The sequence below is a fragment of the Capricornis sumatraensis genome, chromosome 9, assembly GCF_032405125.1.
Source record: "Capricornis sumatraensis isolate serow.1 chromosome 9, serow.2, whole genome shotgun sequence".
Taxonomy (NCBI): domain Eukaryota; kingdom Metazoa; phylum Chordata; class Mammalia; order Artiodactyla; family Bovidae; genus Capricornis; species Capricornis sumatraensis.
This window is the reverse complement of record NC_091077.1, coordinates 68,315,471-68,333,012: the sequence shown is the minus strand read 5'-3', so window position 1 is coordinate 68,333,012 and position 17,542 is coordinate 68,315,471. Positions and strand designations below refer to the sequence as shown.

The window sequence follows — 17,542 nt, the reverse complement described above, 5'->3', positions numbered from 1 at the left end:
TGAAAAACCTGAGTGCTTAATGACTGCTTCATGGCTTTGTACCTGCCCTGATTTAATGTAGGAGACGTTTATCCCATGAACCTAATGCTGAACAATCAGTTGTGTGGTTGATTCCTCCAAGCCATGACCCAGCAGAGATTTGTTTCTGCCCTGTTTGGTTGTGTAGCGCTTATGTTGGATTTCAAAGTGGGAGCACAGAACTCCCTCTTTGCTGCTGTAATATTGGCTCCTTAGCTGCTCAGCTAGTCCAGCAGATACATCAGTAAGAAGCTATGTATCTTTTATGCATGAAAGGTCATCTCTACCCTTCGGAAAACAGAAGAACTTCAACTTTCTCCTCTGATAAGGCCGAGTGGGACAGAAACAGAGTTTTCACATCAGGCAGACCCTTTCTGCCAGATTATCTGTGCAACCTCAGGCAAGTGTCTCAATTTTTTGGTTGCCTTACTTTTTGTTGGTTTGTTTGTTTTTAAGCAGAAATAATAACAGTCCTTGAATCATTGGGTTAAATTAGAGGATTTGAAAGAACTATGTAAGCCTACATTCAAAACATAAATCAACCACCAAAGTGTTACTTTCTCTCCTTTCCTTCTCCAAATGGTGCCCACAGAACAAGATTTCACCCTCTTGTCGTTATGTGTTCACCTTTCCTTTGGGGATTTTCTTTCAGGCAAATATGTAATGGGAACCACCATTTGGGAGAGCGACATTAATATTTAACTGATGATCCTGGTGATTTTGACATTCTGGAGTTATTTGTTTGCCAATTATTTGTAAAATCAGGACAAAACTTTAAAAGGGGCCAGTTGCTTGGTTCTCCCCACTACGTCACATTTGCTCACATGTTACCAAATGTGATGACTTTAGTTCTCTTCTTACCCTTTCCCTGGGCTGTCAAAACCTTCCCCAGATAGTCATTCACCTAATGTTTAACTTCCTGATAGTTTAAGACGTGGCTTGTTTCACAAAAGTTTGGGTTAGGACAGATATTAGAGACTTAAGCCCAGAGGGAGATTTGACAATCAAATTTCAGGCATCATCTGAGAAAGTGTTGTTCAAAGGGAACCAACTGTTTTTCAAAGGGGAGGGATGGTTTTAAGACTTTCTTAGATCACACTGTAAAAGAAGCCACATGCTACCTTTATCAGAGTTTCCTTGAAATGACCTTGGAGAAGGAAGTAGCAATCCGCTCCAGTATTCTTGCCTGGAGAATTCTATGGACAGAAGAGCCTGGCAGGCTAGAGTCCATGGGGTCACAAAAAGTCGGACGTGACTGAGCAACTAACACACTTTGAAATGAGGAAGACTTTCTGATGATGATATTAACCAGGCACTTTGAATATTTCACTCATTGCTTCTTCTGGGGTGTGGTACAACCATTGCCCCTATCTGAAAGGGCACAATGATGCAATCGAAATGGAAACTGATGTCATGTGAGGTGAAACTTGGGGCTTGCTGTCCCCTACCCCAATCAGAATGCAGGCTGTCAATTCTAAGATTGGTTTTAGGGGCTTTCCTGGATTCTAGTTTCATCTCTGCAAAGCATGCTGGAGGTAACCCATGCGTTCATTCCCAGTCTCCCAATGCAGGTTTTGGTCTTTTACAACAAGGGGAACCCTCACATTGCAGGAAAGAAAAGAAGAGATTTGGAACTTGGAAAAGTCATGGTTTGAATCCCTGTAAGAACAAGTAATATTGGGCAAGTTGTCTCAGTTCTCTGGGCTTAGTTCTCTTAGGTCTTGTTAATCATTTAGTTTTGGGGGAGTCATGGAGATGCTGACAGTTGCAACTCAGGTATACAGCAGCGTCTTCTAGAATACCAGTGTGATTTATAACTAGCTGCTGCTGGTTCTTCTCCTCTCCCAGCCTATCTTCCCTTGGACCTACCTCTTTACTCCCACTAACCTTCAAAGTTCTGGGAGCGTCTGGAGCTAAAGTAGCAGATTTTGAGGCTTCTGGACTGACTTAAAGCCAGGAAACTATGATCCATCCCGCACCTGCCCTCTTGTCTTTCCTTTTTTCCACAAGACCTTTTAGTCGTGGCTTTCCTCAACTCGGCTTTTCACACTGTGGTTTATGATGAGGCTGGTTGTGCTGTGGGGAAAATTCTCAAGCTTCCCTTAAAGTCTTCCATCTTGTTAGCAGTAGCACCCTGACTACCTGAAAATAAAAGGATTTTACCTACCCGCTCCCCCCTTTAAAAAAAAAAAAAAAAAGAAGAAAAAGAAAAAAAGAAGGAAACAGGACTACACTCTCTTACAGTTTCCAGATGCATTTTGAGACCCTCTATTAAAATTATGAATGCATTTTCTCACAAGAAACTATTAAAAGCAGATACTCCTGGGAGGGGTTCTGGGGTTTGAGAGTAGAAAGTAGAAAGAGAGCCTTTCTTTTCACCTCCTGTCCTTCTATACAGTTTCACTGTTTTACCATAAACATGTATTTCTTTTATTGTGTTTAAAAGCAGTTATCTAAAATAAATGAATACATTTGCCTTATAAGATCTATCCTAAGGAAACATTTATTCAAGATACATAAAGACACAGTAAAAAGGATGTTCCCTGTGGCATTATTTATTACACTAAAAAGTCTAGAGAAACCTAAATATCTACCAATAAACAAATGCTCACTTAGTCATAGTTCATCTATCTTGTGACCATTTTGTGTGTGTGTGTGTGTGTGTGTGTGTGTGTGTTAGTCGCTCAGTCGTATCTGACTCTTTGCGACCCCAAGGACTGTAGCCCGCCAGGCTCCTCTCTCCATGGAATTCTCCAGGCAAGAATACTAGAGTGGGATGCCATTCCCTTCTCAATGTGACCATTCTGTAGCCATCAACAAAGAATAAAGTCAGTCTATACAGAAGGGAAAATATATATATTAAAATGTAAAAAGCTGGTTTAGAGCAATAGATGGAGCAGCATCTCATGTTTAGGAAAAGAGATAATAAAATATATAATAATATGTTCAATAATCAAAGAAATAGCACAGGTAGGAATGCTGCTATCCTGGTTCTCCTTCGTGGGTGACATCATGGCAGATTTTTGCAGTATAGGTTATATATTACTATATTTCAAGTTTTTGCAGTGAGCATATAAATTTATTAAGCAGGAAAATAAAAGTACTATTTTAAAGCAGTCACAGACTTTACAAACACTACACTGTAACACAATTTTGGCAGATGACTATAGGAGAAGGCCAAGAGGTACACATCACATGCTGGGTGTGCAAAATGATGAAGCTCTTCATGCCCCCATTAACAGTCAGCGGCATCCAGGCAGCACCTGCCACTTGTATCCATAGAGGTTCAAGTTCGTGAGATTTCCTCTCATGTTGTTCTTGAGTAATAGCCACTTTCTTCATAAATTTATAAAGCAGCTCTGTGTGCTTTTATATGGTATATCTGTTTTTGAGAATTCTAGAATAATTCAAGAATGATCCTAAACCTCATTCGTTTTAGCAATGATAGCAGTGATGTTAGCCTTAAAAAAAGCAGGTTTGTTTAAATTTCCTGAAACAAGTGGGTAGAGAGGAAAGGACTTAATGTAGAAATTAAGAGCAAGAACTAAGTGGTACAGAGTAGATCCTGATGATGTCCTGCACATTTTGCTTCTCAGCACCTCTGGTCTTTGAATGCTCTTTCAAAGCCTTCTTTCTTTCCAGAATAGGGTATGTCAGCTTTTTAAAGAGCTTTAAAAAATATATTTCTGTATCTTTTTCAAGCCCTGGAGAGTTAGTAGCAAAAGTATATAGATGAATAACAATGTCATTAGATTTTAGGAAATCTATAAAGGTGATGTGCAATTAACATTTGTTACTTGGTTGATGGAGGGAACAGCAGGTAAGACTAAATGTGCAGCAGAAAGTAAAATTTGTGGACCCTGTGACAAACTCTTAACAGAAATGATTTGAATAAGTTATCTAGAATGATTGGCAAGTGGATAACAATTTCTTGACAATGAAAATGAAAGTGAAAACTAGTCTGCCCAAAGGTTTTAGCTAATAAAGAGCTCCTCCAAATTATTATGGAAGACACTAACAAATTATAGAAAGATGGGTAAAAGGGATATAAATTACTCTTAAATATATGAAAAGATGCTCATTCACTATAGTAATGGAAGTACAAATAAATTTTACTGAGATACCATTTTTAAGACTATTAGACTTGCAAAGATCAAAACATATGATAACACTGTTGGTGAGGTTTTTGAGAAAACAAGCATTTCACACATGACCCTGAAGAATGTTGACTAGTACAACTTCCTTGGAGATTAATTTGGCTATGTTCAGCAAAACAAGAGATGCAAATATCTTTTGACACAGCCATCCCATTTTTAGAAATGTTTTCTGTAGACCAGGGGTTACTCAATCTTGGCATTATCATTTAATCACATTTTGGGCTGGATTATTCTTTGCTGTGAGTTTGTTCTGTGTCTTGTAGGATACTTAGCATCCCTAGCTCCACTCACCAAAGCCAGTGGCACTTCCTTCCCCAGGTATGACAACCAAAACTTCCTCCAGGCATTGCCAATGATGGGCAAAATCATCCCTGGTTAAGAACCCCTATGTAGACATACTTACACATGTTGAGAGTGAGATACCTATGAGGTTATTCATTCCTCACTGTTTGTAATGACAAAACAAATGGAAATGGACTAAAAGTCCATCAAGATGATTTTTTTATCTGTACAAAAAAAAAAATATTATGCAATCAAAGGGGAAAAAAAGAACAAAGAAGCCCCTTGCATACAGTATAGATTGATCTTTAAGAGGTATTGCTAATCAACCAAAAGAAAACCTAGGAGGCATATGTAGAGCCCACCAGGCTCCTCTGTCCATGGAATTCTCCAGGCCAGAATACTGAATCGGGTAGCCGTTCCCTTCTCCAGAGAATCTTCCCAACCCAGGGATCGAACCTGGGTCTCCTGCATTACAGGTAGATTCTTTACCATCTGAGCCACCAGGGAAGCCCAGGTAGAATGTGCTACCATTGTATAAGAAGTGGGGGGGAGGAAAGAAAGCTTATTTGTATTTACATATGTATACATAAAGTATCATTGTAGGACTACCCTTGTGGCACAGTGGATAAGAATCTGCCTCCTAGCATAGGGGACATGGGTTCGACCCTTGGTCCAGGAAGATTCCATATGGCGTGGAGCACCTAATCCCACACACCACACTCCTGGAGACCACACGCCACCCTACTGAAGCCTGCGCTCCAGAGCCTGGACTCCCCCACAAGAAGCCACCTCAATAAGAAATCTGTGCACTGCATCTAGAGAGTAACTACTGCTCACCGCAACTAGAGAAAGCCCATACAAAGCAACAAAGACCCAGGGCAGCCAAAAATAAATTAATTAAATTAAATTAAAAGTAAAGTATCATTGGAAGAACTGATAAGTTCTTCTGATGGTTGTTTTCAGGCAAGAAAGCAGTGTGGGATCAACTACTAGGAATCACTGATCCCAAGGGAAGTTGTTGCTTTTGTTCTCATGGCCACTATTGTGACCTTGGGCAAATGGTTTCACTTCCCTGTGTCTTGACTGCTTCCTCTCTAAAACAGAACTTGGCTTTTATCTCCTTCAAAGAATTGTGAAGATAAACTAGAAAAATCCAGAGGAGCAAGTTCAGTCCTCTCCTTGTGGTTGTTTGGCTGCTCTTGTGTGTCATTCACACAACATTCCTGCTAGGCTAACAGGAGCAGTCCTAGTGGTCCCTGCTCAGGAACTCCATTAAACAGTGCTGGAAACTCACCAGTGAGTCCTTGTCCCAAGTTTCCCTTCTCAGCCACCATAGCTTCTATTACACGACTTCTCAGACCCAAACAAGTCTACATCTGAGAATACCCATTGTAGAACTCTTAATCCAATTTTAATATTTGTCCCAGATGTCTGACCTAAGAAAAGATACTTAGCTTCTTCAAGCGTTTGTTTCCTCTTTAATAAAATGGGGATAAAAATTGGGTCTACTGCATATGGTTATTGTGAATATTTCTGATATGATACATTTAAAGCACTTAATTTGGTACCCTGGCACTCAGCAAGGACTCATTAGATATTGGCTCATATTGTTCTGAATTTTACATTGGTTACATTTGAAATGATGGCCTTCTTTTTTAGGATGCATTCTTGGGTTCATGCTTGGATTTTGATAATATGCCTTTTTATCAGTCATACAGTTATTCATGAGAAACGCTGGACTGGAAGAAGCACAAGCTGGAATCAAGATTGCTGGGAGAAATCTCAATAACCTCAGATATGCAGATGACACCATCCTTATGGCAGAAAGTGAAGAGGAGCTAAAAAGCCTCTTGATGAAAGTGAAAGAGGAGAGCGAAAAAGTTGGCTTAAAGCTCAACATTCAGAAAATGAAGATCATGGCATCCGGTCCCATCACTTCATGGGAAATAGATGGGGAAACAGTGGAAACAGTGAGAGACTTTATTTTTTTGGGCTCCAAAATCACTGCAGATGGTGACTGCAGCCATGAAATTAAAAGATGCTTACTCCTTGGAAGAAAAGTTATGACCAACCTAGATAGCATATTCAAAAGCAGAGACATTACTTTGCCGACTAAGGTCCGTCTAGCCAAGGCTATGGTTTTTCCTGTGGTCATGTATGGATGTGAGAGTTGGACTGTGAAGAAGGCTGAGCACCGAAGAATTGATGCTTTTGAACTGTGGTGTTGGAGAAGACTCTTGAGAGTCCCTTGGACTGCAAGGAGATCCAACCAGTCCATTCTGAAGGAGATCAACCCTGGGATTTCTTTGGAAGGAATGATGCTAAAGCTGAAACTCCAGTACTTTGGCCACCTCATGCGAAGAGTTGACTCACTGGAAAAGATTCTGATGCTGGGAGGGATTGGGGGCAGGAGGAGAAGGGGACGACCGAGGATGAGATGGCTGGATGGCATCACGGACTTGATGGATGTGGGTCTGAGTGAACTCCGGGAGATGGTGATGGACAGGGAGGCCTGGTGTGCTGTGATTCATGGGGTCGCAAAGAGTCGGACATGACTGAGCGACTGAACTAACTGACAGTTATTAATCATCTCTTAGATGTATTACTTCCTGGAAAGATTTCCATATTTAGCTAATCTCCATGTCTATTTGTGAATTCCTAATATCACTGGCAGTGAGATACAATCACATGGTTTCTACTTCTTTTGAGCTGGAAGGGTCTTTAGAGATCATTCAGTCTGACTTTTTATGTTAGAGATGAGGCTTCAAGGTGAAATGACTTTCTCAACTAGCTTTTATCTTTTCATTTCTGCTATTCAATTTACAGCCTTGGGAGACTGAAATCATAGAATTGGAAGTACCTAGGTGATATTTGCTGGTCAAGGGTAAGGCCAAGAGGGTAGGGACAGCCTACCTTGTTCTTGCTTCAACTAGAATACTTTCTCTTCTGCTTCATGTACACGAATGGGAATAGAACAGATAATTCTGTACTAAAAAGGGGCTTCATGCTTAGAAACATTTTAAAACTTTGATCTAGTCCAGTCCCTTGGCACTATGGGCAAGATAACCAAATCCCAGATAGAAGAAGCACTTGAACAAAGTAACCCAGGTTAATCAGAACCAGATCCCCATTAAGTTGCTGTTGTGTTGCTTTCTCTCCTCATTCCACTTTTCTAGAATTCCAGAATTATGGTCTGCTTGAGAGTTTCAGTTCCTGAGGCCCTATCTAAAATTAGAGTTGACCTCTACAGAGCAGTCAAAAATGGCTTATGTAATACGCCCCTGTATTTCTTTTACTTCTTGATACAGATGCTTGATGATCTAACCCAAAGAGCTCATTCATGTAAACCTTTCAGATGCCCTAAGATCATCAACTAGGGAGACTAATATCTTGCAGAGTAGGAGGTTTTGGCCACTCCTTCATTCCTTCTATGTAGGGAGTGGGTTCATCTACATATACATGGACTTACTTTAAATCAAATAAACTTACTCATGCATAGAATATTATATTTTTCTCTCTCTCTCACTATAACATTCAAAACCTATAAAAATAGTGTATTTGAAGATCACAACAGTGGGATTCTTTTGTTTTTATTAGTTTCTTCCTAGAAATGTAATCTTCTCCAGTAGTACTGGTAACTATTGGTGGTCCCAAGCATTGCTTCAGTCTCTTTGGAAGATTAGGTAACAATGAATGGTAGAGATCAGAAAATGCTATCCTGTGATGCATCCCACATAACTCTATTATAAGGAGGCATTTTAAAAAGCAGGCTATTCTATATTAGGTATACTATTATTTTTAAGCATTTTCACTGCATCTGAAAACAACCTGAAAGTCCCATAGGAGATGATAGATAAGTTTGTCAATGTGTTTGGTACGGAAAATAGATAAGTATATCTCTGACATGAACAACTTGATTATTTAAAAAAAAACATATATTTGAGAAAAATTATTACTTTGGAGTCCACAAATGGAAATGTATCTAAAAAGGATAATAGAAAAAGAAAAAATGAAGAATAAATATTATCATGCATTATAACTACATGAAATTTATATCTGCTTGAGAATAAAGATCATCCTCATAGAGACAGTAAATTCATGTCTTTAGACAAAAGAGCTTTGGAGAATGATTGGGTATAATTGTTTCATCTTTTTTTTTTTTTTAACGGTATGGAGATGTGAAGATTTGCTGCTCTGTCTCAGGAGATTAACTGAAGTGGATTTAACCTGATTCTAACTTGTTTTCAGTCTTTGCTGTTAAACACCACCCAAGCTCAGTGTTAGTCTGAGGTTCTCAGTGTTGGTACATCAGGCACTTTTCCACCAAAATATGGAGTAGGATGATTCTAGACCAAGTATCCCTGGAAGAAGGGTGCTGTAACTCTATGTGTTCAACAGACCAGGTCTTTTCCTATCATGAGACTTCATGCTGCCTGGAATGACCTTCTCCATTTCTTCACTTGGCTGACTCTTTCTCATTCTTCAAGCTTCAGCCTAGACAGAAGTCTCTTCTTTGACCACTCTTCCCACCTGGTCCCAGAAACCACTTAATCTTTCCATAGAATTTAAAACAGTCTATATCTGCTCTCCATATTTGTATACTTGCTTGTTGTCTGTTTCCTCCACTAGAGTTTAAACATGAGGTCAAGCACCTTGTCTCTTTTACTTACCACTCTATTCCTAGTCTCTAGCAAGGCACCCAGCACAGAGCAGGTACACAGGAAGTGTTTGCTGAACAAATGAATAAATCTACATATACCAAAATAGAAACATTTCCTTGATCCAGTGTTAAGTTAATAATAATAATAAAACTTTGGCACAAATATATGTCATTTTAGAGAGGAAAGTCTCATATTTGAATATTTTGTAATAAGCAGGTATAATTTCTGTGACTTTTAAATATACAAAAAGGAAACTATATTGAGAAATCTACTTACAAATGACTTTAGGTTAATGGGAATTATATGGCAAAATAGTTTGGATCAGATTCTTATTTTATTAAAATACCTACAACTTTATTGAGTTTCAAGGAGCTGAATTTTGTATGTATGGGAAACCATGTCAGAGCTTCTGTTTCTTCCTCTGGATCACTTGAAGTGAGACCCACAAATATTTGAAGGCAAATTCAAACTAATCTTTGGATGAAAATTAGGTTCTGGAAGATCTACTTTTTTCAGTAGGCCTAAAACTCATTGAAGAGTGGAAGAATTTATTGCTAGCTGAAGATTACTATTTTATTTGATCCTTAAAATTTGAGAAAAGCTTTAAAATGGTTTTCTGTAGGGTTCATTTCTGAGTTTGAGATAAAGACATCACTTCACTACACAGATCTCATGGTTCAAGAAACTGAACTCTTGGGCGTTCCTGCTAAACCTTTCTTCCAGACTGAGTCAGGAACAAAGCCCTCACATGTACAGTCTTGCCCTGTGCTCTATTTTTACTGCAGAAACTAATTAATGGATGCACCAGTCTCTGCGCAGTCAGAATAGAATCTTATTTTAACTTGTGAGTATCTTCCTCTAAAACAAGAATTCTCTATCCAATGGCTATCTCCATAAGACATCAACATCCCATCACACACAAAAATCAATTCTCAAAGAAACTCTGCTAATGCAGACATCAAAACCACACATCCCTCACTTTGAGTGGCCTGAATTACAAAGTATTTTGCTTTGGAATTTAACTTTTCTTTGCCTGACTTGGCCAGACCCACATTTCTAGCTCCCAGATGCTCTTCTGAAATCAGTGTGAGTTATGTGACCTTCACTGATTCCCTGGATATTTATTGAGCACCTACTACGTGCTCAGCACATTACTAGATGCTGGTGATACAGGGATGAGTGAGGCAGTCGGTCATGAAAGTGACCTTCCAGTGGATGTAGAGACAGAAAATAAACAGAGCAGCACATCAATAAATCCAATCAAAAGTACAGATGCTGAGGTATTGAAGTATCCATGGATTGCGAAAGAAAAGAAAAAAGGAAACAAGATTCTGGGAAAATATTGGAAGAGATGAAAAATAATAAAGAACCAATCCTACAAAAATCTTGAGTGCTCCAGTGAGAGTAGCTAGTGCGATGACCCTGCCCTTGCAGGACCTAAAAGTGAGTGCCCCCTTGAGTGTATCTCACCCTAGTCCTGCCTCAGCACAAAGGCCCTATCAGGAGGCACAGCTTGGGGTGCTCAAGGTGTAGAAAGATGGCAGATATGATAGAAGCATGACAGATGAAGGGACCAGAAGAAATGAATCTAAGAGGCTGGTAGGGGCCATGGATGAAGAGTCTTGTAGGCCATGGTTGAGAATTAATTTAAACAGTCTAAACAGTCACAGCAGGATTTAAAGCAGGGCACGGTATCTGATTTCTCATTTTAAAAGTCTATTCTAAGTGTGTGGAGAGTAGATTGTACAGAGTCTTGAGTGTCAGTGGGAGCCGAGCCAGAAGGTAATTCAGTCACATAGGAATGAAGTGAAGAGAGACCATGAGTGGTGAACGTCTCAAGTAAAAACCCTGGGGTAGCTCTGAGAATCTTGTTTACAAAGAGTTTAGCTGTAAAAGGGAAGAATGGAAGGGTAAGACAGGGTAGAGGGAGAAAGAAAGCAGTGTTGCTTGATTCTCCTCAAAGGAGGTGGGAGGGGTGACTGGCCACCTGTTGGTTTTTACTTGCGTCTCTGACCCAGATCTTAAAACTCCAACCTCCTGAATCCTCCTCTTTATCTTTCAAGGCTAGTCATGAACTGCTACCTCCAGGGAGTTCTATTTATTCACCCCTGCACCCAGGAATTACCTGTTTGAAATCTTGTATCGCTAGTTTTGTTCTCAACTCTTTTGGTGCTGAGCCTTGTTCTGTTAAGGGACCATGTGTATAACTTTAACCTCTGCAACTGTGTCTGTACCTCGTACCCTTCCTTCCTCCTTGGTTCCCACCTTTCTTTCTTTCTTTCACAAATTTTGAATGAGTGAATAGTATGTATTAGGCACTGTGGTAGACAGTGGTGATGCCATCTTTGGCAAATTGGGCACCAGCCCTTGTAAAGCTTATAGTCTAATGGAGGGTAGGGTAGGGGAATGACATTAGCACAATAATCACAGTAATAAATAGATGATTATAACTTTGGCATGCATGCTGAAAGAAAGATGTTTGCTGCTGTGGCAAAGCATAAGAAGAGATGACCTAGGCTAGGGAAATGAAGGAAGGCTTCTTCAAGCAAGGGACATTGAAAATGGAGGTCTAAAAGTTGAAGAAAATTTCACATGGTTGGCGCTCAGTGAGAGAGGATCAAAGGAGCATGAACTGGGATGGAGGAGAAAGTGTGATAGATTCTTGAGTCCACTCTCAGGGTAAAGGGACAACCACTGAAGGGACATGCCATCTTCCGATGAGGGTCATCAGGACATGACCACAGCCCACAGTCACCACGTGAGAAGCTTACCCTGGCTTCCTTGTGGGGAATGGAGTGGTGGTGGGGAGGGTATAATGGGTGTGGGGATAGGGAACTAGGGTGCAGGGAGAAGGTGTAGTGGGTGCATGGAGACCATTGGGAGGTGGCAACAATCCCAGCTGAGAGATGCTGGCAGCTTCCTAGGAAATGGAGAGAAATGGACAGATCCTAGAGGAACTTTTAGCACAAAAGTTTGGAGACATGGTAGAAGCTCCCAGAAGTGGAAGAAGACAAAGATTTCTCCTGGACTGTATGTGGAAATGATAGAGCTCATCACATATTTCATTGCAGAAGACCTGTGTGGTGTGGTTGCTGATTTTCAAGACTGCCTTTACAGGGAGGACTCTAGAGCAAGAAGGCATTACATATTTGGTAATAACCCAGTGGTGACCCCAATTGCTTAACAGCAACAACTGTTCATAGTGATAAGAACTGTTCATCAGGAGGCTGTGTTGCCTCTGGAGACATAAGTGAGTTATTTAAATTCTTTTTGCCTCAGTTATATGCTCTGTTAATTGGGGTAATGGTAGTTCCTAACTTACAAGTTAGGTATAAGAATTAGGTGAAATAATTCATTTAGCATAGTGACTGACAATAGTAAATAGTAAGTATTAGTTGCTGTTATTATTAAAATAATGATGACATTCATCTCATTTAAAAAAATTGAGGAGTGATCATTTTATAACAGGTAAATAACGTTAAAGAGGGTCACACAGCATTAAGCAACCTTTGCAAAGCCACACAGCTCTTAAGTGGTAAAGCTGCTCTTTGACCCAAATCTGACACCAGGAGCTGTGTTTTTGACTACTGTGCAATACTGCTGCCAGAAGCAAGGAAAGTGGACACTCTCCCTGCCTGCCATCTTTAGTTTAGGAAGGATGCATGTTACAAAGATGTTTCTGCCACTAGATCAGTAGGCTAAAGGGAAGTATCCTTGAGGAGTAGTCAGCCTACCCACACACTGACTAGAATGGGGATTTTGACTATTTTTCCTGTCTTATATAAATGGTAATGGTGCCTGTGCCACGGTAACCAGAGCAAACTTGATTCCTAAGGTACAGTGAGTCATTAAAATAGGGAAACCTTTCCTTTTCTCCCAAGGGCATTTCAGAATATCAAGATGATCCTATTAGTACCAAGCTTATAGCATACTTTTCTCATGAAATACTCAACACTGGTTGAAGTAGGTAGTGCTGGGGTCATTACTTTATAAATAGGAAACAGAGACTTAAAGAGGTTAAATGTGTTGCCTGAGATCCCACATCTAGAAAGTGAAAGAAGCACCATTTGAACCCACCACTAGCTGACTATTCTAGCCTCACCATTCTGTGACACTTGTCTCCTATCTGTGTTACCCCTCCTATCCTGAGCTTACTCAGAGTGCCTGAAGCCCACCATGTCTCTCTTTAACCCCTAAAAAGGGTCTGATATCAGTCTTGTGCAACTAAGCACATTGTTCAGATAGCTACCTCCCAGGAGTTTATTTTTATTTTAGCCTGCCTGTGATGTGCTGGAGCCTGCTTGTGTTGGCCCATGAGAGCCGATAGCTAAATTTTCAGGAATTCTGTTAGCTGGTAGACTTTACATTAGTAGTTTGAAATTGATCTTGATGGGAGTATTTACACTACAGAAATTGGCAAACACTACAAAGTCTCTCCCATATTCTCTACCGTGACTGCCATTACAATGATTGTCTGGCATTTAGCAGATAGACCCTCATTTTTCCTTGTCCTCTGTTAAAGAGTGTCCAACAACAGGGACCACTTTGCTAAAATATTGGCAGGCACAGGGGAGTGTCTGAAATCACGGCTGCCAGAAAGCCACCACCTGCCAACTCTCTGCTTCTTTTTGGCCCACTACTCCAGCATGACGAAGGGGCTTCCTGGCCCCACTGAAAACACTTGCACATCTCAGTATGGCAAACAGGCATATGATAAAAGATCTAAATCCATGTTAAAACAAAATGCTCAATCTGGATGTAATATAATGACAATGGGCATGGCAATTTGAAGTTAGGAAAAAATATAGTTATTTTGCAGAACTACAGTATTCGTTCCTGAATATGTGGAAGAATTGTTTTCATATGTCATAAATCCACAGAATTTTAGAGCTGCAATGAACAGAATTTTATAAATAAGAAAAAAGAAAATAGAAGCTGAGACCCAGAGAGTGGAAATGTTGGCCCAAAATCATACATCTCATGCTACAGGTATATCTTGCCCCACACACATGTATTTAGTCATGGAAGAGAGGGAACCCAGGACCCTGATGTTAGCCTGACTTTGAAGGATTCTTAATACTTCCCTTCATTTGAAATGATTATGTTATACCACCCTTCATTCTCCTTCACAGATATAATAATGATACAAATAGTAGCTAAATTTTATTAGGTGTTTACTAGGTGACAGGACTTATTAAGCTCAGTTCTTTATATATTAAGCTGAATTATATGAAATTGCCTATATATGACCCTTTTTTTGGATCTGCCAAAATGGAAAATTTCAGATAGGTCTATTTAAATACATCCTCTCTTAATTTTTACCATTTTTTTCCCCATGAAGTGAATACTATTATAACACCCATTTTACAAATGGCAGAACTGAGTTTTCATTTAAAAAAATAAATTAAAAACATGTTCAAAAACTTTGCTTCCCACAGGTGTAATACTATTATCGTTTATGGGCAATGAACAGTGCACTCCTGTGTGCAAATTGATGACTCTAAGCAATGGAATGTCACATAGAGAAAAAATAATAATAACTAATATATCTTGTCTTTTTCAGTAACCGAAAATTTTTACAATCAGTAAATTCCTATAATATTTAGAGAAATGCTTTTTAAAATGTTATTTATGAATATAAAGCATAGGCATTACAAAATAAGAAATTTGATGTTTGTGAAACATATATCTGCTGTATCCCACGTGGAAATGTTAAAAACTATGGCTCAGGGCTCCCCAGGATGTATTAATTGTCCTAGAATTTTCATAATGCTCAAATGAAGAAACTGAGTTATTTTTACAACCTTGTCTACATGAAAATTATAACCAACAAAATTCTGAATCAAGATTATTTTTTGTAGGACTTTCTGCAAATACCATTGTTCAGAACTCACAACCAAACAGTTCACAAGCAATAATTATGCTCAGAAACAATCAGTACTAACTACATGAGATGATACTATGTTGAATGTTGAGTTGGGGAAAAAAATTGGTAAAAACTACAAAATGGACTTTGAAAAAATATTTAAATGTAAATGAAAACTCTTTAAACATGAAACATGAGCTTCTAATGTCCCATTCACAATTGGAAACAATTTGACCAAGGTCATATGATTAATCAGCTCTAAATGATGAATCCTTCAGGTTGAAAACTTGGCTGTTGGCCCTCTGTTAATTTAGTCAAAGAATACATATTGAATACCTACTAAAGGGGCCTTGCACGTAAGTAATTCCATATTCTTCCTGACTGATTGGTGGATTATTATCAGTAAGAATCTACTTAAGACAAGCATGTCTTTTCACCTTTAAAAAACAGGCAGTATTATTTCACCAGCAGCTTAGAAGTTCAGGCATTTGTAGGCTCCATACCTGGCCTGGCCTCTTTCAAGACCCCATATCATTGAACACTTCAAATCCCAGCTCTCAAAAGACCCAAACTCATGCCTACACCTACTAAGTTTGGTCCTGCCAAGAATCAGAGTGCCTTTGTCTCTAAGTGACCATGAAGCACCTAATGCTGTTTTTGCTACCTTTCTGATGACAGAAAAATAAATCAGTGATATAGCAAGAAGGCAAACATGCTTCAAAAAATTGCTGAGGTGGGCTGTACAAGTGCTACTTCATAGAAACAAAGGATTTTAAAGAAGAAAGGAATGTTGTAGGCGGTGTTTCCAGTCCTTTCATTTTATCAAGAAAGAACTTGACGCAGACATTTGCTGAGGCTAACTCACCTAGAGAAAAGTGGAGTTTGGTCCCCTGATGCCTCTTCCAGTGCTTTTTGTACCAAACTGCATTGTTATGATAATTTGTGTTGCTCTTATTATTACTGATGTTATGGTATATAAGAATATCTTTAGAAATATAAAGACTGACTTAGCTAAGCAGCTGTAGTCTTCTGGCAAGAACTGCTGGTCTGTACTGCATTATATTTTGCATGTGATAACACTAGTCTCCTGGGAAGTTCTCCAAGGGATGAAGAGGTTTACCACTGGGCTTTGTAAATTTTAGGCAGTTAAATGCCCAGAGACTATTATTTCAAATGTCAGGTGAGTGATGACATTGAGACAAATAAAATTGAATCCATAAAAATGTTGAATGGGACACATCACTTAACCATTTCATTTGCCAAATAAAATAAATTTAAAAGTTAAACTTAACCTTATAGAGGAAAGATAAGCTAATGAGCAATAAACTTACTCTTTTACTGAAATCACCTAATATAATTACCCTTTCTTGACTACTCTCCACGTTCTCTCCCAATTACTCTTACTACACTTTTTAGGTGGTTATAATAAGCACATCTGTGTTTTCTGTGTTCTTATTTTATTCTATGTATATCTTCATGATTCAGCCCAATCTAACTATAAAATGCTATTTTAAAAATAGACGAAATAGAGTGATCACATACCCCATGACGGTCCTCAAAGTACGCCAAGCTGGTTTTGGTTAAAACAAAGAATCGGACTTTAAAGTTTGAAGGAGAAGTTCTTCTCTTTTGTTGGGATTTCTTGATGAGCTGCTCTTCCAGGAGGATAAAGTTGTTCATGATCCAATTCTTGAAAAGTGATGCACCTTACGCATCACCCCTCAGCACAACCAGAGGAAACAGCTTCAGGGCAAGGAATGCGATGGGGAGGCAGTTGATCTTCTGAGAGCTGTTCAAAGGCAACTTACCTCCAATATTATCTCTCTATCAACGTTCAGTCAACATCGCAGAGCTTCTCTTCTGATGTCAAAGCCCATAACCACATCCTTTCGAAATTCACAAAACTATGAGGCATATGTAAAAATTATGCATACCCTTTGCTGTATGGTTTAGAAATATTTGAAAAACCTTAGACTCAAAATGATATGACTGATTAGAGTCCAGTCTTTATAGTTCCTGGTTTAGCTCATCTAACAGTTAAGCCCTGTAGCACAAAGGGTAGGAACATGTGCTTTGGAGTCGAGGGACATGGGTTGTATATTAGTTTTCTATTGGCTTTTTAAACTACAACAAGTTTAGTGCTTCGTGAATTTACTGTTCTGTGGTTCAGAAATGCAAAATGGGTCTCACTGGGCTAAAATCAAGATCTCAGCAGGGTGCGATCCTGTCTGGAAGATCTCAGGTAGAATCTGTTTCCTTGCCCTTCCCAGCTTTAGAACCACCTGCATGCCTTTACTCTCGACCCTCTTCCTCCATCTTCAAAGCCTACGACAACAGTCAATTGCTCTAATTTCATACAACTGTAACCTCTTCTTCTACCTTCCTCTGGCATATTTAGGGATCCTTAAGATTACATTGGGTTTGTGTGGATAATCTAAAATAATCTCCCAATTTTAAGATCTATTTATTAGTAACCTTAATCCCACATTGCACCTTAATTCCCCCTTTGTCATGTAAACTAACATAGGCATGGGTTCTAGGGATATCTTTACCTATCA

At 39.2% G+C, this 17,542-nt stretch overlaps 1 protein-coding gene across 1 annotated transcript in view; it reads right to left on the bottom strand.

The window, feature by feature from the left end:
• ITK (IL2 inducible T cell kinase) overlaps nt 1-16,664 on the bottom strand; it is a 61,380-nt gene extending 44,716 nt beyond the window's left edge. The window contains exon 1 of the mRNA XM_068980207.1: nt 16,527-16,664. Coding sequence (XP_068836308.1) covers nt 16,527-16,664 — 138 coding nt within the window. The remainder of the gene's footprint in view (nt 1-16,526) is intronic.
• Nucleotides 16,665-17,542: the final 878 nt, after the last annotated feature.